This window comes from Battus philenor, unplaced genomic scaffold (genome assembly GCF_028537555.1).
Source record: "Battus philenor isolate CCGP_79_NKW_IND1 unplaced genomic scaffold, ilBatPhil1.0.hap1 SCAF_23, whole genome shotgun sequence".
Lineage (NCBI taxonomy): Eukaryota > Metazoa > Arthropoda > Insecta > Lepidoptera > Papilionidae > Battus > Battus philenor.
The window spans coordinates 6,813,027-6,837,816 of NW_027181686.1; the positions used below are offsets into that span (position 1 = coordinate 6,813,027).

The following is a 24,790-nucleotide window of genomic DNA, read 5'->3' on the forward strand; positions in this document are numbered from 1 at the left end:
ATTGTTGCAATAGAAGTTATAAAGTAAGCGTAGATAATCGAATGTTTGAACTACATTTATATATAGTAATTACAAATATTTTTGACTTATAAACTGTTCTTTACTTATATAATTCATATTTATTAACATATTTTAGGTATAAGTTGAGTTAATCTAGAACCAGATAACCTAGACATCGGAGCCAACAGAGCAAGTGATAATGAAAAAGCTTTTTAATCATTGCAAAAGTTTATACAACTTTTTTATTTACGTAATATATTTTTATTATCAAATAAAGTAATTTTGATGCTTTTTATAAAATGTTATTGGCATAGAATTTTGACAGCTTTTTAATTTTAATGTGAAAAATAATAATTCAAATATATACAGACATAATACTTGTTATATAAGTAACTGTAACTATTTTCATTTAAATAAGAAATATTAAAATTTAAATTAGGTTACACTTTCTTACTCGTTCACAAAGCAATCCGTACGTATGAAGCTTCAAACTTTTTAACGTTAAAAACTCTTTTATACTGTTTGCATACAATATATACGGAATGAAAAAGATTATTTAAACTAAGTTGCTCGATGTATTAATGATTTACCTACCGATTTATTCGACAAAATTACCTTCTAATAACTTGAGTTGTAAAAATTCTTTTTTAAACATTAAGTTTATTACTTAGATCTAATATTGAGAGTGATAACACTGTGAGTTTTTAGGTATTATAATTTAACACATTATTTCTTTTTTTAACTAATCGATACTAAAATAACAGAAATTAATGCGTTAACACGTCTCGTTGTGATCGATTTTTGTAAAATTAATAGAAGACACAAGAAAAAGAGTTGAAATGTGTTGGGGTTCCGTTGATTTTTATTCATTGAATATTAAATCCGATTCACCGGCGCGGTGTCCTTTTTTGCGACTACCCGTGTCGAGCTATAGAACGAGACTATCGACTATTAGCGTCATCTATCGGCTTAGCCTTTTAGCAAACACAAATATGATTATATGGGAATTTAAAAATATTTGAGAATAATTAATTTATTTATGATATATTTTGAATTAGAAAATTCTGTTATTATTCACCTTCGTTGTTGCATTTAAGTTGATTTTGATGAACAAATGCATGCACTGGTGGTGGCCTTCCGCCAATAATCGTGTATACTGATGATGTCGCTCTTAAGAAAAAGGCTGATATGTGTTCGAGTATAAAAATAAACAACATTCTGTTACCAGTTAGCATATGCTCCTTGGTTGCTAACAACACTTAATATCATACAATTGTCATATGTTTAAATAATCGTGAATAAAAGAAAGAGTTTAACCTTGATCGCTTGTTACTTCATTACTCACCAATATCAATCTATCTGTTAGTAACTCTCAGACGCGCCAGTTATCCGTCGACCACGAGCGATGAAGGTTGCTCGTTGAAGGGAATGGACTCTGATAAAATGTCAATCGCGATGCTGAATTTGTTCATAGTGACAGCGACAGCGCTGAGTTTAGTTGACGGTTTCGCGTTACCTTTCGAAGGACTTTACCCGTTGGATATTATACATTATAATGATTTCCATGCAAGGTTTGTTCAATTTTCGATAATTTTTGCTATATTTATTATTTTCGGAGCACTATTTCTTATTTACGTTTTTCTTTTATATTTTTTAATAAATATAACACATTGGTTAATATTAAAAACAATGTGACGTTCGGATCATTCACCGTATGATAAATAATACGCTTCACACATGTACACGCACTTATCGTTCTATGTTGAAATAGGGCAAATCGGTTTATATCCCGATTGGCTTGATAGCGAATTATTTTATGTTCCAAAAATAACTTTACACATGTACTCACATACTTTATATTCTATTATTTTAAGTCTCGCTGCAAAACTAGGTTTTACTCCCGACTTCTTTGTAAAACAGGGGTATTTTTTTCATCAAGATATAAATCCAATTTTTCTCAAAATAAATCATTCCAGTTAAGTGAAGTTAGTTTTGATATGGCAAGATCAAAGCCGCTTAGCGAAAAATGATGAGGGTTATGCTCGAATTTTGTCTAAGAAATCGGATCAACGAGTAATTTAAAAAACGAACGGAAGTTGCTGACGTAGCCCAGCGGTTTAGAAATTGAAGTAGCAGTGGGCAGGCTACACAGCGCGCAGAATACAAAGCTACTGGGTCCATAAGGATCTGCAGCGGAGACGGCAAACCGGCAAGCGCAGCGTAGATCGTCCTCCCAGAAAATGGACAGCTGACCTTGCTGAGGTCGCCGATCGACGCTATGCATGATGAGTGATCAGGGCGCTTCAGAACGCTCCCATTGGGAATCTATCTAGCAGTGGACGTTGTACGGTTGAAACTATGAAGATGAAGAATTTATGGTCTACAAAAATCGTATTGATTTCCCAGTTGCATAATTTGCAGCAAAACTATTTGTTATATTTTACGCAAGAAAAGCTTATTTATTTTCTTAAAAGTGTTTGCGTTAGATATTTCTTAATTAGCTAAACTGTTTCGTAAGGAGAGAAGATAATAAAAACGAAGTAAGGAAAGTACTTTTAATTTCTATTACCAAAGGATAGTTCCATACAATAATTATCTTTCAATGAAATCATATGGCAGCTACTATTAAATCCACTTTAATCATTATACTGATTGATGTGATTTATTCATTTTTAACCTTTAAGGCATCGTACTATCAGATTTCATTCATGACATGACCAAGCTAACTTCATATTTTTTTATGACATTTGAAGCTTCAATATGTTTTAATACATAATTGGCCAACTGTATTGAGGAAAAAAATATTTTTTTTCTAATCTACGTAACAGCTAATTTAAAATTCAATGATCAATATTCCGTAAAAGTCATTGTTTATGAGTGTAAAATATTATACCGAGTGAATGTATGTAGCTAATTTGTTACTTGTATCATACACTTTATCCAATAGTCAATGATTTTAGAAAAAATAAGTAACATAATAAAAGTACACCTATCCCCCGATTTACACGGTAGATACGTTCCTAAGAAAAACGTGTAAATCGAAAAATTAAAATTTTCAAGTCAAAACCGTGTAAATCGAAAAACTTGCAGTAATAGCATAATTTTGCTATTTAACAGTCGTGTTTTATTACACAGAAATAAAAATAAAATGCATTGATATGTTAAAATATTACAGAAACACTGTTTTTTTTATTTAATTACAATACATTAAACAGAAGAACAAAAAATAAAACCAAAGGTGTTTAATTAACCTTTATCACTTTACTTTGCTGTTTCCCCCTTCAATAATTGATATTAAATATAACAAAGTACAAATATTGTACTTTGTATAATTATATCACTATTCGCTTATCATTGCTACCTGTGATTTGCTAATTGCATTTGTTTACATACGTTTGAAACGTTAAACTGATAACAGATGTATGCGTTAATATTGTGCCTTTAAATTAGTTTAATACGGCTATTTTTCCATGAATATTAACAGTTGCGAATCTCTTTGAATTTTTATGCGATGAAAAATAGTAAAAAAAAAAATCTCTCATTGTTTAATCAAACTAACGGGCAAATAATGATATAGATATGATAAATAAAACTTCTTTTTTAATTAAAAAAAAACTTGGTTAACCTTTAACTGTGGACGCGCGGTCTCACAGACCGCTTGCAGTTTTTAATTTTTTTGTTTACCCCTTTCCCTTTGCTCCCCGCGTTTAATGCTCTCAGTAGCTTTAGTTTTAGCGCCGAAACGTATGTTGAGATGAGAAGTTGTGTCGGCGGCCACAAATTAGCTGAGTTATTTTACTTTATACTTGAACCGCGGTCTGTCAGACCGCACGTCCACGTTTCCTGCGTAAATAATATAAACGGTGATTTTTTTAATTTGATTGTTTTATGTTATTTTCATTTAAAATGTCAATGAATATTGAACGAGGAGATGGCCTATACTCATTTTATATCGCATTCTTGACTTGTGTGGTATAAATGCTCATGTACTACACAATGAGCACCAGAGCCAAAGAAGAGAAAGTGGAATATTCCTAAAAAAATAGCACGATCTTTAGTAGTTCCGCATATGCAAAGACGAGCAATAAAACCAAATATTTCAAACGAATTGAAAATGACAATGAGGCGATTTTTATTAGGGGCAGATATGCTCCTAGATGAACCTACCCCAGCTAGGAGAGTGATTCATTAAAACGAAAAACATGTCGTCTTTGTCCACCAAAACTAAAGAGAAAGTCCAATTACATTTGTATAAGTTGTATACAAGTCATATGTTTACAGTGTTCCAAACCCTTGTGCAAGGACTGCTAATAATTTTATACAAATTGGACCAATGTCAAAATTTTTGTATTTCAATTTGAGAAGACTTTTATTCCTTTTTATATTAGATTATACCCTAGATTTATAGCTTTGATTGTTATTTTTTCTAAAAAGCTTAAATCATTCAAGTTTTTCGTCCTAAAATTGATCTCTAGTAAATGTATGCCAAAAAGTACCTTTAATTGTTAGTATGCTTTATTTTATTTACAAATAAAGAAAGATTGTTTAAAGGAGTCGAAATTATTTAATTTCAATATATCTAAAATACAGTAAATACAAAACTGTACAAATAAAATTAAAATTTACGTAATATTTGGACTTCAGAACATAGCGGTCCGAGAGACCGCGCGTCCATGGTAGTGTGACAAAAAAATGACGTCCATAGTTAAAGGTTAATAAAAACTTTTGATAAATAATACAATATTTAAACAAGAATTTATGTTTAAATGTTTTTTTAAAAGGCCCTCGGGGCGCCTAGGTGTAGTTTTCAATTTTTCGGTTTAATCATATTGAATGACTGACTAGTAAGTAATATATTATATATAAGTCAAAATCGATATTTTTCTGCAGACCCAAAACTCGCGTATTTATAGTTTTATTTACAAACATACTTCTCAATGTACAATCTAGGATTTTATTTAAGTTTTAGCTTTTAAATAATCTTATATAATTAAAAAAGAAAAAGAAAAATAGGATCTTGACTTCCTTAATTACGATTAACCATAAAAGTAGTATATAAAACAAGTACTTAATTTTAAACTAAATAGTAAATGAATCGTAAAAGAACTTGTGTTAAATACAAAACGAAATAAATCCTTTAGTTTCGAAACTTTAAAGATTACAGTTTAAAAAAATATTCTCAACTTAAACTCCTCTAGACAAAGAAATGTGAATGCTGACATTTCTTTGTTAAGTACGATGGAAATGAAATATTTAACAGTGAAAGTTATTAGTTATTTTTGATAAAGAAGTTACCGAAGTCTATGCTAAAATTGTTCTAAGATCGTCGTCGTTACAGCTCATAGATGCTCACTGGAAAGCCTAGACCTTCCCCCTTGTTATATCGTATTATTTGTATATATATATATATATATATATATATATATATATATATATATATATATATATATATATATTAGTATGTATGGTAGGTGATCGCAGTGTGGTATTATGACATGGCAAATGACGCTGCCTTCCTTCCTCTGGAAACTTGTTAGTGTGAATTATATTAGATTGTATATCGAATCGAACCCGTGATTTACTATAGCAAATCTGTCTTTTTACACTGGACAACCACTTGCCAATGCTAATCTCAGGTAACGTTCCTTTAAAATTGTTTTAATAATAAAAAAAATATTTTTCTTCAATTGTGTACTTTGACAACCTTAATACCGTCAGACAATAATTGCGCCAGACTGTCAAATATTTGATAATTGTTTAGAGTTGGCTAAATAACGCCGAAAGTCCGCGGGTCGATCCCCGTTTATAGAAGATTCTTTTTGTATTAAGTTATTAAAGGAATTTATTGAAAATTCTGAACAAACGAAACGGAAAGAAAGAAGAAAAAAATGTGCGCAGTTTTCAATCAATAACTCTGTTTAGGCCAAGATTCAAACAAATATTATCAAAAACACAGGAAACAGCACATCAACGCGACAAAACATAAATTGAATTTGAAGCATAGTGGGCAGCGGTCTGGCTGCAACGTCTGTAATATATATATACACTACTATATAGTGTGATACGACCGTACGCTCTTAACACCACGGGCTTAAGAAAGATCGTATCATGAATATCATCAAGAAGTCATATGCTGAATAAGTCTGCTTGCGCACGTACGCAAAGATTCAACACACATACACACACACATGCACAATTCGATTCCGTTCGGAGCAAACCAAGGAATGTTTTTGTGTTTATTTATTATTAGTGTGTTATTCTTTTGTTTTTACGTATCGGTTTTCATAAGTGAAATAAAAGTAATTAATGTGTGAAATAAATATATTACGACTGAAGTGGTGAAAAGATGTGAATATTGGAAATGTTCGTTGATTCACAGTAGAATGCAGAGATGTGTAAGTAAGAGATATGCGTCGGAGTAATCTTTGAGAGAAGATCGACTGCCATCAGCATCTTCGTATGATCTCGGCAAACAAAGTTTGTTCAACTTGCATTTCTAACTTCAAGAATCCATTCTTGGTAATTTTTAACTTGTTCGTAAATATTGTGACCAAATTTCTTTAATAACAATTGTTTGAAAAAAAAAATGAATGAATGCCTTCTCTACACCTTTCTGGAGAAATTTTGTAAAATCGATTCTTAGTTGACCTATACTTAATAAAGGAAATGTATTAACTTATATTTTAAGTCTATAAGCGTTAAGGTTCCGAAGATAACGTGATGAGTCACATGTGTATTCAATGCAGTGTATATGTAATATTACAAGTTAAGCAGTTATATGTATAAGATGGCCATAAAATAAAGAAGAAAATAAAAAAATGGTTTAAAGTTTGTTGTAAGATTAGTTTACATATTTCACATTGAAGATAAATAAAGATAAGTACTCGTAATCTTAAAACTATTAAATGTAAACGTGTCTTTTGCCGCCTTTGCAGCGGAGTTATGTAAGGCGACGGTTTAGAAAGATTTATCTTTGAGAGGTTGGCGTTTGAAGAAAACATATTCTTAAACATTCATTTACATTTTCCTATCCTTGTAGAGAAAGTTGTTGTTCCAAATTGTCCCGCTATGCCAGCAAACAGTGATAAATGTCATAAAACGTCATTAAATAAAATCAAAGTCACTCTGTAAATATGTAGATTGTTTACTAGCATAGATTGAGATAAGATCTTCATAGATAAATAAGATTAAATAATTTAATTATATTTGTGCAGTGGTAGCCCAGTGGTAAAGGACTGAGACTTGCGACCATAAGTCGCAGGTTCAGTTCCCGTGATATATTCTTAAAAATTCACACTTTATGCGGAAATTATATATGATTGTAACTGCTCACCAACAAGTTTTCATAGGATGGGTAGGGGCGTCCGCTGCATACCATAATACATGCGATCGCCAAATCTCCTACCAAGTGCGGTGAACATGCTATATTCCTCCATAGATATTTTTAGTGGCTGAAACAACAAAAAATTATAGGCTAAAATAGTCATTTTCCTGTTCAGTTATAATCATTTTTTTAGTTACATTTTCAATATCACTTTAAGCTTGTAGGTGTATATCATCATCACTTTAGAGAGAGCGTCTTCCGCTTGTTTTCCACTAGAAATTACCAATAAGACCGGCTGAAAAAGGCTTGCATCCAGAATCTTATGATAACCATAATAGGTTTGTGTTTTCAACTTGTGGATGAACTTCCTACGCAGCGCTTGCTGGTCCTTTGTGTTCACTCCAGAAGTTTAACCGAACAGCATCCAACAGTAATGGATATGATTTAGCCTATCCACTGCACTAGATTATGACTTTTACTTAATATATTATTTTTATTATTTTATACTCAAGAAACATTGTGTCGGTTTCATGCTGTCATCATAATTTTATAAATAAAAGCCATAATGATTTGATAATTTTTTAAAATTATGTATTTATATTTATTTGAAATTCGTTGGACTCTTTATAATATGAAGAAGATTAATTGATAAAACTTGTGTTATATGGTTGGAAAAACTGAATTGATCGGAAGTCTTTTTTTAGTTTCAGTCGTAAAATATAATGGTATTATTTCTTAAACGTTTTTCTAGGCTTCATAAAACTAGTTAACTTTGTAGACATACTAGTAAAAAAATCTTGGGAATGAATTGCACCAATTCCTGTAATCAGGATATTTGTGATAGTGATTACAAAAAAAAAATTTTCGGACATCATGACGCGTGTAGAACCACCTGAGATATACATTTTAATTGAACAATAACGTTCCATGGAAGTTCAATTGTTTTAAATTTTTATCATACTTAGATAATTTTAGTGTCTATAAACTCGATCGAAAGTGTATAACAATATAAAATTATAGATTGAATGGCGTTAGGCTAAAAGGTTTCGTTTAATATTATGTAGAAATTATATATTAAGATATTATTTTATTTAAAGGTTTGAAGAAACCTCCGTGGACACGGCAACATGTCACTTTAACAACGGCTCTTGCTTGGGTGGATTTCCGCGACTCTACAGCGAGATAATGGAGCTAAAACGGCAGAAACCGAATTCGTTGCTTCTCAATGCAGGCGACAGCTTCCAAGGCACTTACTGGTACACCCTGCTCAAATGGAACGTCACGCAGAAGTTCATGAATCTCTTGCCTCATGACGCTCATGTTAGTATCTTTCAAATTAAAGTTTTTAATATCAGCGCATTAATTTTACTATGTTATATTTAATGCAGAAATAAACATTGTTTACTTCGATGGACTTTTTAATAGTAATGGGGTTCACGAAGATAAAAGTTTCGCATCTAGATTTGTACAGATATACAAATGTAGAACATAGATATGTTCCTTTCGTTTATCTTCTTTCAAGTAGTTTAATTTAAATTCGACTGTCCTCGTAATTTATATAGATAATAAATGCAATCTTTCTCTCTTCCTTCCTTTATATCTTCTTTAAATTTTTTGTAATAATTTTATCTTTAAAAAACGAAATACTTTTTATTGTTTACGTTTACGTTAAGTTTAAACCACTTTCCTTTTATACCTCTTTGTTTTAATCTGTCTTATGAGTTCAGTTTCTTTTAAAGCAAACTTAAGTGTTTTCTTAAATACAAATATTTTAATGTTCATTATAATTATGGAAAGTATAAGGCCCTTAAATTTGGAATGTTCGCTCAATAAATCACAGGACCTTATTATAAAATAAAAAATCAATTATATGGTCAGCTTACAATGCAAAATGTTGTTTAAAAGTGTCACTACAAAATAGAATTGAAATACTTAATTTGAATTATTTCCATCCAGGCGGTAGGAAACCACGAATTTGATGATGGACCTGAAGGACTTGCTCCTTATTTCAAAGCTCTCAAGGCTCCAGTAGTAGCTGCGAATATGGATGCCAGCAAGGAGCCAATTCTTGAAGGAACCTTCAAACCCCACATAATTGTAAAGCGTGATGGCAGAAAGATCGGAATCATTGGATTAATTACCACTGACACAAAGGTAAGACTTTGTTGTGCAATCCCTTCTAAATAAATGATTCTATTATGACTTCTATTTGGTAATTTATAACGGTCGCCATAGTCTGAGGATAATCAACTAAATGTTTTTTTCTACATTATGATCGGTTCATATTACAGTGTTTTTAAAATTTTTTGACCTTAATCAAAAATTTTATCCTTGGACAATGTTCCCAGTTACTTGTTGTTTTTTATCATTATCTTTTCAGACATAAGACTTCTACTGCTGGTTATAGGCTTCTTCAACAGATTTCCAATAAAACCAGCCTGATCTAGTGTTTTCTGACGACTTTAAGTGCGAGTTTTTAGCTCCAGAACCATAAGGCAGCAAACAGCTATATTATTGCCCCGCATTTGGCCTACCAGGACCACGTTATCTTGGTAACGACGATAAATGAGGTGAAGCAAGACATATTGTCTCATTAAGGTCGCCGAAAAATGCTAAGTGTAGCCGCTTTCAAACGATCTTACGGAAATTAATGGGAGAGGCTTATACTCACCTGTGGACATCCTATGGCTAAAATGATAATGATGATAGCAATATAAAAATGTTGCCGCCCCATAGCTTTAAAGTTCATACGCTTCTTTTCATAAAGTGAATATTGGTCGACTAAAATTCAATGATACTAGATTAGATCTAAAAGGATCGCTTAATAATCATTTCTTAAACGTAACCTAACTAAGCACTTAACCAATTCCATAATTGACTTCAGTTAACAGATTTTGTTGTAATACTTTAATAAATTAAAAAATGTGTCACGTACCTTGTGGTTTTCTTGTTACTTTTGTATATAATAGAAACATGACTAATGATTGCAGAGCCGTGTTCTCTGGGCTTGTGTTTACATATCGCATTTCTTTCACGCGACTGTTCAGACAAACTAGAGAATGGAATTCTTTTGTTTTATATACAATGACACCTTTCTTCATCAGTTTTAGCATTTGCAAGTAAACTTCGACTATAACAAGCAGTTTATCTTAGCTGTCTGTTCGTAATTATGTATTGTGTCAACTTATGACTATCGAGCCTTTTTTTTCGACAGTAAGACTCTAAAAGTATCTAATAATGAACACCGTATCTAAGTACACCTAGTTTGGTTTCTTTTGTATTATAAATTTGTAGTTCGTAGTTTGTGTAACTGACTATTTTAGTAAACCGAATAAGTCTTATTTCGTTCAAATACAATATGTTATTAGATTTTATTGTGATTTCGTAAAGTTTCTAAGTAATTACATCTACTTCTTGGTATTAAAAATAGTTGAATAAACGTGTGCTGCGGAACGCATTTATCGAAATAAACCTGACGATCATTTTTAATGAAAAGCGTACCATTTATTTTGTGCTGTTTTCTTTGTCTAGAAAATAATTGTTGTAAATGTTTTCAGGAACAATTCTAGGATTGTTTGTTTGCGACCCGGGAAAGACAAATTTTATAAAAATAATAGACTAATAGTTATTTACTTACATGTATTGAATTATCAAATACCATAACGCACTCATGAGAAGCAAGAACAAATTAAGCTTATTCTATATTCCTGTTGCAAACATCTCACGTACCAAATTTTTGAAATGCTTCTTGTCAAAAATATTTTATTTTTATATCGAGCAGTAGCTTGGTATGCCCGCCCCTTTATTTGTTTATTTTATTTATTTATTTATATTATTCATTTATTAATTATTGTTCCTAGGTCTCACAGTCCTATTGTAACAAAATATTAAACAATTGACCATTAATGGATAATCTAGACCAATTACGAAATACACATCATAATCAAATCAATAAGAAAAATGAATCATCTAATTTATTTGGTGCGGCTTGTATTGTTTTTTAAACACGATAAGGCGAGAATTTTCTCTTGATTACAGACTCTGTCTTCACCCGGTAAAGTTGTATTCACAGACCCGTTCGAAGCTACAGCACGTGAGGCAAAACTGTTGACTGAAAAGGGAGTCGACATTATAATATTACTGTCACACTGCGGGCTTGAAATCGACAAGTAAGATCCTTTCTTCTTATCAAGGTGTCGACTAGTAGATTACTTTTTATAGGCAATAACTATTATAAGGACTTTGTAACTTTCTGTGTTTTTATGTCAATGGTTACTTGTGAAAATATTGAACCAAAGTAAATCAAAACACTCCTTTTCAAACAATCCTTTGCTGTCGAGCATTTGACGTCAATTAAAATCAAAGGAAACCGTGTAAACATAAAAACAAAGTATTATCACACAAAAGTGTAATCAAAACACCTGTTCCTGTTTATCAAACAATTGACATCAATTAAAACTAAAGGAAAGCGTGCTTTGATAGTAAAGTCTTGAAGTGTACGAAATATACAATTATTATTTACGACCCATCGTTGTCCTTATTATTACATTAAATTTGTGTGATCTTTTCAAACACATAGCGCTATTTTTTCTATTGGACTCCGATAGACTAATAACTTTTAACAGTACGAAAACTATCGGGTAGTTACGTCAGCAATAACAAGGTACACAGGCAGGTAAGGATATTTTTACGGACCATTATTTGGCGGAAATCAAACCCTCCTCAATTATTCCAAACAAATGACTTACACCATGTTTAAAATGGATATAGACATAATTTTAAAATGATGAAAAAAATATATAATTCAATGTTGTTTTGAAACTGTGTTGGTTGATAAGATAATGAGTTTATACTGAGTTAAACAATCTAGACAATTAATTACTTTTAATATAAAACACCGACACGGATGAAATTGAAATTCGAGTTCTGTATACATTTATCAAATTCCAAAGTAATAACTTTCGTAGTTTAAATATTAAATTATTTATCGTTCTTCTTCAAAAGCCTAGCCGCCTCTTATATAGCCAAACTTATTGATAGTGAGTCGTTTTTCTAAATTATTTTGTTTTCGTAACTCGCAATAAGATATATATTTAAGAGATATAAAATTACAAGAAAATTATTGAGAGTTTAGGTATAAAAATACAAAATATATGTATTGAATTTAAGTGTTAAAAATTACACACTTTACTTCTTTTAATAATTGTTTTTATTCATATAACACTCCATGTTTTTAAATTTCAATAATTTTAAGGTGGACTAATATAATAAATACATGTGCGTTGTTTATAATATTAAAATATCTGAACAAATAATCAAAGCGAAAAATTATCCTTTAAAGAGTTGCTGAGGGTCGCGAGTTGCAAGTTTTTTTTTCTATTATGTAGACAACAATATTCTTTACGGAGGTTCTAATTGAATATGCACAAAAAGTCCTTTTGTGTAAACGTGAATCATTACGATTACCTACAAAACAATTTCCGTCGTTTCCAACACTTATATAAAATTCATTTTCAGTTTTTATAATGTTTCCTTTTCCTTACTTAAAGCCGAAAGAAACCCAAAAAATGTAGTCCTACAACCTTGTTTTAAATGATCGCTTTGGTATTCGAAGAATAAGGTCTTTGGCTTTCTTTATCTTTACCTTTTTTTTCAAATAACATTTTCTTTAATTTATGCAGACGTTGTTTCTTGACAATTATTGTCATAAATTAACTCTGTTTCTGATACCGCTTTCCAAATATACACGGCATTAAATGACTTGACATTTTATAACTTGTCTCCAACATTGACACTTTGTTATCTGTATTTTGTGATTTTAATTTGGCCAAATAAAAACATTGTGATCTTAAATTAAAGACATAACTACTCGAAGTAATTATAAATAATGTCTTTCTATTATTAAACTACATTAAAATAAAAGTATGAAACCAAGGAAATTTGGTAAACCACGATAAAGAAATATGAAATGACATTGAAACTATATGTAGTAGTGTCACGTTAAGATCAGTAGATTGATAAAGATAAATAGATAATCGATTTTATCACAGTCTTTTATGCTCTCACGTCACAAAAAGAAACGTGACTTCTAGTTTAAAGTATGAAAATGGTTTCCTCTTGCGCAATACAAACTGCAATAATTACAGACATATGTTGTTAAACTATCTTAATCTAAATCTCATTATCTCAATGATTTTTTTGAAAAAAATTTCGTGATCAATTTATATTATCTTGTTTTCAGAGACTTTATTTATAGTTAGCTTTATTGGTTAGTTTATAGTTGAAAAAAATAAACAAATTAGTTAAGAATATGTTTACCTAAGCGGTGGTAGCCTAGTGGTAGAGAACTGATACTCGCGATAGTAGGTCGTGGGTTAGATAACCGGGATGCAATCATGTTTAATTCACACTTTGTATTAATTACATAGAGTTGCCATTGCTCACTAACAAGCTTCTAGAGGATGGGCAACAATGTCCTCTGCGTACCATACGTCACTGTGAGCGTCAACCAGCCTGTCTGGTGTGGCGATTATATTATATCTCCAGATAAATATGTTTGAAGCAGGTCCATGCATTGCAGTTGCCGTCTAAAGACTAAAAATAATAAAGAAAAATGAATGTTTGTTTCATATATTCATATAATATAGACACATTATTATAACAGAAGTATGATAGGCGCGCTAATCACATTCCGCGGCAAAAAAAATGTATATTAAGGGGCACACCTAGTGTGAAATTTTCAAAAAATAGATTTTTTTTATTTTCATATTTCGATAGGTTATACCTTTAAAAATAACATACTAAAATTTTGAATCGATATCTTAAATAGTTTTTGAGTTACAGCCATTTAAAAGAGTAGACGCTCGGCAGTTAGGTAGTTGCATTGGCTACGGGAAATACCTGAGCTACTGTTCAGAGTCTACCGTCTTTTCCAACCTTTGCAAATAGGATTCAGGTTTCTATTGTGAGCCTCCAGGTATCAGCAATTTAGTGATGTGCAAAACTTGTCACAAAGAAATTACTTTTAATCAAGCAAGTCCAAGAGGCCTGGGGTTTAAAATAGCTATCATTTGTAAATGTGGTAATTCGTACATTAATTCTGGACCAAAGGTCGATAATGCATTTGAAATAAATAGACGTCTTGTTGCTGTGATGCGTCTTTTGGACGTCGGAATAAATGGAATCAAACTTTTTTGCGGACTAATGGATCTAGCAAGCAAATTTTACCATCAAACTTTTGATGGATGTTTTAAAAATTTGTGGACAGCTTCTTCAGCTCAACAAGCCCTTTTTGAGGAAGAGAAAGGTGAAACATATGGGCCTGGAATAGCAGATTAGTAAGTAAGTATGACTTTAATCCATTTATAACAGTGAAAACGATCTTTTTATTTTAAAACGCGTTTTTCTCGAAACAGCATTTTTCAAATTTGCTGGAGTGATTACTCGGAGACAAATGATCCGATCGCTATCAAATTTTTTTCACATCTTCTCTATATAGTTCTCCATACGATGACCCTCCAGTTTTTTGATCTAATCAAAAATCGGATTTTGGTAGGCCAAAAACCACCAAAATTTTGGGTAAAATTTAACTTTTTTTTTCAACATGCCGCCATTTTGTCAATTTTTAATTTTTTGATTCGTCCGAGGGTCATCGTACAGACAATATGTTTTTGTTTAACGAGAATTTATTTTTTTTAGGTTTTTATCAACGGAGAAGGCTGCAATCACTCCAGCAGTGGAGGACCTTTTTTTTTTGGCGCCGCCGGAAATCGCGTGTTATTTCAAAAATATTTAATATATTATTCCAAAAATTATACTGTGTATTCTCAAAACATGTATAAATATACCCTCAAAATTTTAAAACGATTGATCCACTAGTTTTTTTTTTATTAATTCCCAAAAATCGCCTTTTTTTCTGGCTGTCACACTAGGTGTGCCCCTTAATAGATTATAATATTAGAGTGCTTTCGACTGATAAGAAAAAGAGGAGTTTTGTAATCTTTAAGTAATAAAGACATGATAATGTCTAATATCATTGTTAATATTACACATACAAAATACTAAAATATACGATAATAATAAAATAGGTAATAGTGTATTCTAAATGTTATACATAAAAAAATGCTCTTTTTCCTTGTTTGTACGCAATTCCAAGACATGTTTAAGTAATGCAGATTTTTATTATTATTATACCAGTAAATTATGGTTAGTATAATTTAGATTACAAATATAACTAAGGATATTATATATATAGATTACTAACGTCACTATTTACTGCATTGAGGCAAATTGTCTCTTAAAATAATACTTAAGAAATTAAAAGTTTTCGCTAGATTCAAAAAGAGCTCAATCATATTTTTTATATGTATACTCGTTCCCCCTGCTTTGTTTGGGGCAGGGACGTTACAATGCGGGTTGAAAATATTTTTTTAGTTTCTTGTTTCTATTGCTCTTTCTCTTTTCTTTCCTCACAAATTCTTTCTCTCTTTTCCCCGCATGCTTTACAAAATCTTTCATTATTTACGTTTTCATCTTCTTTCATAAGTCGTCTTTCTTTTCTCATCTTCAGTACTAATTAAATTAATTTTTATTTCGTAGCATACACTTAAGTCTGCTGCACCATTCCTCTGCAAAACCTTAAAAATGTAGGACGACATTTGTCGTTCCCCATATGGGGGAGGCAACGTCTTCTTCTACTTTCTTGCCCATCTCAGCTCAATCATATTTATCCTTAATTTCAAAAATTGTTTTACAGACAAATAGCGCATAAATATGGCAAGCACATCGACATAATAGTAGGGGGACACTCGCACTCATTGCTATGGAACGGTCCTTCGCCCAGTGGGGAAGCTGTAGCAGGACCATATCCTGTGTTCATCGAAACAAGCGATGATAAGCAACATCAGGTAAGGTTTATTTATTCATTTATTCACATATGTATAAGTCATGGGAATAAAACCAGATGAGCGCAATTTTATAGAAACTAGAATCAGATCAAGCTACCCTTTAACGTCATCCTTGATTTAGACGAGGGTTGGTAACGCGTTCTGATCTAGAAAGAGCCCTCAATAACATGGACTGCTTTTTATGGGATCATTTCTATAACATCTCTTAAAGATAAGTACAAAGCTTCATTTTTATTTTATTTTTGAAACGTTTTCTATAGTGTATATGATACCCTTTTAGATTTTCAATAAGATCGGTTGGAAGCGACCTGAATCTAACCTCTTCCGACGTCCTTAACGAGGTCGTCTGTTCACTTTAGACCTTCAACGCTGCGCTGTCGCAGCGGCCAAGCTTAAACTTCTTTCAAGCTTTATTATCACGCTACAAACCTTAATAATATTTTTAATTATATTATTGAACTTTCATTACGATTAGACTTAGAATTTTTCCTACGGTAATATTTTCTTTGTCATAATTATATCTTTTGCTGAATGGGTTTCAATGTTAATGTGAGTATTTTTTACGTACTCTCAAAGATAAGGGTCCTATACTACAGATTTGTTCGTCACGTTTTGTAACGTATTCTTTCAACATCATACGCAATTGCATTTCGAAAGACAAAGGAGTTACAGAAATTGAATATCTAATATATAAAATTTTCGTGTCATGGTGTGCGTGATTGAACTTCTCCGAAACGGCTCGACCGATTTGTGAATCTTAGCGTGCATATCAGCCAGGGTGGAGAATCGGACAACATCTAATTTTCATCCCCCTAAATGTTAAGGGTGGTCCGCCCCCTAATTTTTTTTAGATAAATTTTTTTCTGTTTATTTTTTATGATATAGCTTACAAAAATAGATACAACCCTAAACTTTCACCCCTCTACGATTAACCCTTATTTTTATTTGTTAATTAAAAACTTTTTTTTTTCAAAACAACGTTTGCAGGATTAGCTAGTTACACAATAAAATAATACATTTTTTTGTAAAGATATCATTTCATTAAATTTATATAGCTTAAGTTGTTCGATCAATAACATTATAAATCTAAGAGGGCCGCCGATACAAAATGGCGGATTACATATTTTTCCTTAACCCCCTCATTATGGGTATCAAATGAAAGGGCTACACTAGTAAAACACGATGATTATGTCAAAATTTAAAATTCAAGATGGACGCCGTTCCATTATGGCGGACTAGGTACATATTTTTCCACAACCACCAAAATTTGGGTATCAAAAAACCGTTTAACTTAAAAGTTTTTGAAATGTATTTATCCGGTTTAAGTCAGTAATATTAATTTGATATGTATGTTATTATCATTTCAATCGTAGATCGTACGTACACTACTGCACATAGAAATTTTTCTTTCGGCCTCTCTTAGAAATTTCCATTAGGACTACTACCGGTTATACTGTATACAAAAACCAATCCCAGTGAAGCTTATAATGTGTTCACGTTAATTGTAGCAATGGATTTTAAGGATAGAGATCATTTTTATATATTTATTTACCTTTTCATTATACAACTAATGAGGAAAGTTCGATATGGCTAGCTAGTACCTGATTTTCAATGAGTACTCAAAAACCCTATTAAAATGATTTACAACGTATTGTTTCGCAGGTACTGATTGTACAAGCGTCTGCATTCACTAAGTACATGGGCAATCTCACCGTATACTTTGATTATCTAGGCCGTTACGTCAAGTGGGAAGGTGGACCAATATTTCTTGATCGATCCATACCTGAAGGTAACTATGTAATTTTTTATCAAAATAATTAAAGCCATAGATTGTCCACTACTGGTATAAGTTTCTCTTAAAGTTTCAAATAGGACTAGATGGTGGTTGTAGTGGATAGCCTACACTTCGCATGCCAGACTTATCACCATTTCAGAAATCTAAGGTCACACCTGCCTTTTGGGTTGCGCGTTGTGCTATTTCGGATTCTTTCATTTGTAAACAAATCTTTTTAATTTTGATTGAAAATAAAATATTAAATTAAAAAGTAATATACTCATTAAAATATTGTATACTTTTATCAATAAAAACTATCTGTATTTTAAACAGATTTAATGAAAACATATCTGATAACTAGCGGAATGTGGTGTGCCATTGTATGTGGTTTTCCTAGTGAATACCATCGCAGTGGTCTTTCCTGGTCTTTCTTTCCAGGTCTACAGTATTATGCAATAGAAAATCGACTAATCTATTAACAGAATTATAACATAAAGGTTGAGAGATGTTCTAGTAAAACTATAGTACAGTTGAAAATTTTAACTTGTTGCATCATCAGATAAAATCGCTCTCCGTAACGCTCTTGATGCTTTGACGGGTCTTTCTGTAAACAAGCATTTAACCTCTGATTCGCGATAACCTTATTAATTATCTAAGATAAAAATAAATAACTATTCACCTTCTGTTCCATGAAGTAATATATGAATGAATTAATTGCAATTGATGTTACGTTATAGAAATATGTCTTGTTTTACATAAGACAAATTTATGACGAAGTAGCTCTTTTGTATGATTGTACATTATACTTTTATATATTTTACTCTAACAAAGATGTATTCAATAACATGTGATTGATATAAATGTGAAACATAAACGTCGTTGCCATTTTTAGGCCATAGATGCCAACTGCAAGGCATAGGCCATCCACAAAGATATCTATGAGGGATATACCATAATCGCCATGCTTGGCAGGCGGGTTGGCAATTATAATGTGGTATTACTTTACGCAGAGGACGCTGCTGCCCATCCTCTGGAAACTTTTTTGTGACCAGTGGACATTCTGTATAATTAATTCTTAATGTGTGAATTACACAAGATTGTATCACGACAATTAAAGGCGCGAGTTTATTTTTTTAAACTTTTTAAATTTATTTATTTAAACGTTCGAGTCACAGTTTTCTACCGCAGGGCTGTTACTGCCTTCTAGTTTAAACATAATTACCTAAATCATCTTGATTAAAATTGAAGTTTTAGTTGGTGTTAAAACACAGTTAACAAAGATAGTATATAAATAAATATAGTAAAAACTTATTGTGGACTTTAATAATAACATTGATGACTAGGTACCATATGAAATATAGTGGTACTTCCTTAAATGATGCTGTTTTTTTAATATTGTATCACATACCAAAAATTAAGGGAGAAAAGAAAACTAAAGTTTTGAAATAACAAAATTAGAAAGTATATACTAAATATAATAAAAATATAAGACAAAAAGATACCTTGTTTATAAAATAAATAGATTTTATGGATTGTTTTAATTGTTTTGAATGGGTATAAGGGTGGCAGTGATACATTTAAAGGATTTCAGTCTATTTTCTATTATCAAATGCACGTAGTTGCCATCGGAAAAATAGTTTCTAACTAGCACAGTCGTAAACGTTAATAGAATTAAATATGCTGTTGTAAAATAAATTATAAATTAGTAAAAATATTATAAGACTGCTAACAGTATTAATTATAAATTTCCAGATGAAGAAGTAAAGAGAAAGCTATTACCGTATGCGAAACTTGTTCATGACGCCGAAAACGTCCCGGTTGGAGAATCAGTGCGATCACTGCGTTTCGAAGATTGCGTCTTCGGCGAATGTGCGTTAGGTGATTTGTTGGTTGACGCAATGATCGATTTTGTAAGTACCATCTTAATAAAAAGGCTGAAATGCTGAAATGCTACCGAAACCGCTCACCTTTCTGCGCTTTCATAGAGCACGGCACATGGCTTCGATAATAATATATTATATAATTATTCAGAATACAAAAGATAATATACGATATAATTATTCAGAATATGACTTCTATAAATCGCATGCAAACTTATTTTTATCTATGATTATAGAAAAAACATACTTTCTGGTCTGTTCGATTTCTTGTACATGATGGAGAAATTATTTTATTAATTGTACTGTATTTGTAGGTCATAAATCAAAATTAAGAATCTATCTTGTGTAAAGCACCTGCTTTCCTAATAATAATGAACCTTCATTTCATGTTACAACAAATAGTCCGTGTTTACCAGTGTTCCTCTGGGCAAGAGAACGCCTCTGTTAAATATAAATTTAGCAGTGAAAGATAAATAATAGAACGCCACTATCACGTAAAATTATGATCAGAGATTTATAAGTACTGACAAAAATTCGAAAGCTTTCTCTAGTGGTTTCTTATGTCTTAAAGAGTTAATCGTAATTTAAAAAATAATAAAAACAAGTACTTTTTAGTTTCTAGTACTTCTACAGAGATACTGAACACATATAAACTTCGCACTTTTATTATTTTTAGGCGAAAGCGAACGTCAAAACGGGCTATCATCACTTAGCGTTCATTCAACGTGGTAACATCAAGTCTTCTATTATGAAAGGAAGTTAGTAAAACTTTTTCCATTTTAGTCAAATACATTTGTGAACCTTTTACTAAAATATAGGATAACTCAATCCAATATTTTAATACAGGATTCGAAATACACATTAAAATGTAAAATAAATAAATACAGAATAAATAAATCTTACTACTAAAGTATAACACTGTCCTCTATTTTAGTAATAAGATAACTTTAGTAAGAAATTTTAGAAGTATATAATGAGTAATTTACTCATTGTAGTTGAACAGTTAGTTTCTTAGTTATTTATGTGACATTGGTAAAAGTAAAATTCAAATAGCAAATCATAGTAAAAACGACTGTAAAAAATAATGAATATTTTTGAAATAAGGCCGTTATTTAATTGATATTTTGAAACTTACACACCCAAATGTGTAAGTATAAACAAAAGCTCACTTTAACACATATATAAGAAATACGTGTCGATCTAATTTGGTTTTGATGCGCTATAAGACAACTTGTTTTATAAACTTTAGCTCTACAATAACAATAGAAACAGATGAGGATCGACTTTTGCGAGTTCCAAATCAGGATGCTAAAAATGTTTGGAGTAGTGGTCCAAGCCAAGGTCTTTGGCCAAGGTCTTAGGAACTTCAAGGATTTGGAGCGTCTTAGTCATTACACACGTCAAATCATCAAATTATGTATATTTAAATCAAACATCTTTACAGAAATTACAAAAGGAACGATCTTTGATTTGTTGCCATTTAATGATCGAATAGAAACGTTCGAATTGCAAGGCAAATACATCCGAGAGGCTCTAGAAAGAAGCGTAATTGATGCTTGGGGATACGCGCCTTTTAGCGGTCCGTGGCTCCTGCAGGTTTCAGGTAAAACTAAATCGTATTACCTAACTTTAATCATTAGAAGCGGTTATTTTTTTAGAATTAGAACATTTTGTTCTTGTTTTTCTTCTACGAACTTGGATTATGTGTATATTCCGAAGATTTTGAAAATTATGTGTAATTTGTTTGTCGAAATTTATGCATGGACTGGTTTTCGTGTTACTATAAAGCTGTTATGTTTTTTATGTCATCAACGCTTCTCTAAATAGAAGCGCTATTGAAATGATAATAACATAAAAAATATAAGGTTTAAAAATATACGCGAACAAATCCTAAACAAAACTCAGAAATGGAGATAGACATAACACACGCAAAGGGAAAGAATAGAGAAATAGATGAGAGTAGTGACGTATATGCTACGCATATGACGGTAAAAGAAGCGTGAGTGGAGAAACCAAATGTTTGAAAGACAAATTAATATAAGTCTGATCGAGGATGGACACATATTACAAAAGACAGGTTAAAATAGTAAGTATTAGTGGCCTTTGTGACAACCTGCAGAAGATAAACAATTTACCCGTCAAGTCTAAAATTATTAAGATTCCTTATGCAAATCATAGGGCTCCCCCAAAGATATTTATGGTATATCCATAATCCTCATGTTTGTCAGGCGGGTTGGCGATCGCAGTGTGGTAATATGGTACGCAGAAGATGCTGCTACTTAATTTCCGATAACTTTTTTTGTGGGCGGTGGCATTTATTTAGAATTGTATCCCCGGTATCAAACCTGCCACCTACGATTCAAAGTCCTTTATCGATGGGCTACCACTGTTTGAATTTTAACTCATATAAGAAATAAATGTAAATTTTCAATTATAAATTAAGTATCAGCATCAAGGTTGGTTAATTTTAATAATATATTTGTGTGATTATAATTTTTTTATTATTTACCGTTGAACCTTTTTCGTGACATCGGAAAGTATGACGACGGTTCGTTGACTAATAAAAACGTATATTTTAAAAATCGATCAAATTGAAAACGACGCGAATTGTAACGAAATTAATAATATTTTTTTTTTGTTTTCAAATCCTTGTCTACGCTTATGAAATTCAACTCTAACATGCTTATTCAGATATATACGTATGTTTTTAAAATTATTTTCAGGTTTAAACGTGACTTATAATATTTCGTTACCCGAAGGCAAGCGAATCGTCGCTGTGAACATTGCCTCCGATTCCAGTAATAAGTTGAACGACGAACAATACTACCAAGTGACAATGCCTGCTTATTTAGCTGACGGTGGTGATGGATTTTCGGTGAGACGTACTTCTTTTTTAAAAACACCATATGACATCACACAAATCTTTTAGTACCACATCTTTGGAGTCATTAAATTGCATTCAGATTTGACTCATAGTTATACATGTTATTAGAATAATATCCATGTTTTGTATTTCAACTATGTGAGAAGAGTATAAAGCCTTGGCAAGTCAAAGTGGTAAGGGTAAGATCACATAGCGCGCAGCATAGATAGCCACTGAGGCTTCAAGTGTCTAGAGTTGAAACAACAGACCCACTAAGCGTAGTGTAGAATTTTCACCCACATAGTACAAGTCGCTTCCAACTGGTGCCTTTGGGTATCTATGTTGAAGGCCTATGTCCACAAGTGAACCATATGTGAACGTCCAACAGCTAAATTGATCATGATGATGCACGAGTTTTAATACAGCATTTGGTATTGCATTAAAGTATTTAACGACTTTTTAAAAAAATGAAAAACAAACATGTAACCGATATTAATAAAAACTTAAAAGTAAAAATAACATTTTTAACTGTTTCAGATGTTTATGAAGGGAAAGCAAAACATGTTAGTTATTGGTCGCGACGAGAAAGTGTTAGAACAGTACATAAACAAACATACACCCATAGATGTAAATACAGACGGACGTATCGTAATTATTCAATGAAAGAAAAAAATTCAGTGAAGTATAAAATATATAAATAAGGCTTATATTGTAAATATTTTTTAAGTGTACAGAGATAAATAAGCCTATGTAGTAATGTTTACGATCTTTTTTAGTTACAGAGTCTCTATAAACTTGTTAAATTAATAACAGAGAATTATGTATTTCTTTAATTATACCATGAGATATAATGTAAGACTAGAATAATTACGTCTCGTCGCTCTACTTTTGGTTAGACACAACGAAGACGTAGGGTATTCTTTCATTTTTATTCCTGTCAATTACAAGCACTTTAAGGCTGTTTTATACATATAAAAATATTCGTATAAGTATTTTAGTTAAGTTAAGAGGCTAAACAATTAAACATATTATTTTACAACTTTATTTATCACTTTCATTGCAAAATATGTATGTTTCTAAACTACGTTGCATCTTATTATTAAGTAATTTCAGACTTAACCAAGCGCTGTTCTTATGTACGACTATCTACGTAAAAAGGTAGCATGAAGTAATCAACTACTAACGCCATCCATCGGCGCCGTCAGAACTTATAGGGTCTGTTATACATAAGTATGATTCTTTGAGAATCTAATCAATATTTGTGAATAATTTATTTCTTTTAATTCTGTTATTTTTGTGTAGATAGATATAAATATATTAAATTGCTTTTTTACAAACAAGTGTGTTTTATTTCACTCGTGGCAAAATTCTTTAGGCCGGCTCATTGTACATCACAAGGTTTATCCGCAATTAGGCAAATGAGTACCGTAGTAAACCGAATTGTTTCGTGGAATGAAACCATGAAACATTTAATTTTTACATTTAAAATTTGTTTCAATGTTAACGTTATGTACGAAATAAAACAGTCACTTTAAATTTTAACATTTTGTTCGTCGCTGGGGCATTGGTTCTGAAGCGTCGACAAAGAACCGGAAAACCCAGCGTAAGATCTCTACCCAAATGGTGAGCAGACCTTGGATGCGGGCCGATTACAATAGATCCTATTGGATATCTATCGAGAAGATCTAGTTCTACAATGGACAACCTATGTCTGAAATGAAGATGATTTACCGGTTGTGAGCTGTAACTTCGTATATGTATTATTTACGCAAAGCAGCGTGTGTTCGGAAATAGGCCCAGTCGCAGGGTCAATACTCGTAATAATAATATAAAGTAATCCTCGCAAGTAGAGAAGTTCTACTCTGAAATGTCTACTTATTAAATATAATAAAAGCGTATTGTCATATAACGTGCATAATATATTTGGTGTTTCGTTTGTACAGTGTAGCTTTGAAGATATTTTTTAAAAAAAGTTGGCTTCCGAAATCAATTTAGAAAGAAAAACTTATTTTTACATATTTTTTTTTAAAAAACGCGTAAATA

General features: G+C 31.5%; 1 protein-coding gene across 1 annotated transcript; it reads left to right on the top strand.

The window, feature by feature from the left end:
* The first annotated feature begins 1,373 nt into the window (after positions 1-1,373).
* LOC137924027 (apyrase-like) lies at positions 1,374-23,648 on the top strand. The gene is made up of 11 exons (XM_068767325.1): positions 1,374-1,571; positions 8,422-8,644; positions 9,281-9,478; positions 11,363-11,493; positions 16,080-16,230; positions 17,893-18,019; positions 19,757-19,914; positions 20,561-20,642; positions 21,329-21,487; positions 22,608-22,759; positions 23,285-23,648. The coding sequence occupies exons 1-11, from the start codon at positions 1,429-1,431 to the stop codon at positions 23,408-23,410; spliced, it is 1,650 nt and encodes a 549-aa protein (XP_068623426.1). The 5' UTR covers positions 1,374-1,428; the 3' UTR covers positions 23,411-23,648.
* Positions 23,649-24,790: the final 1,142 nt, after the last annotated feature.

Excerpts from the sequence above, each read along its gene's own strand:
- LOC137924027 (XM_068767325.1), top strand. The coding sequence starts at position 1,429 with ATGGACTCTGATAAAATGTCAATCGCGATGCTGAATTTGTTCATAGTG. Across the intron at positions 21,488-22,607 it reads GTGGCTCCTGCAGGTTTCAG|GTTTAAACGTGACTTATAAT; the intron begins GTAAAACTAAAT and ends AATTATTTTCAG. Across the intron at positions 22,760-23,284 it reads ACGGTGGTGATGGATTTTCG|ATGTTTATGAAGGGAAAGCA; the intron begins GTGAGACGTACT and ends TAACTGTTTCAG.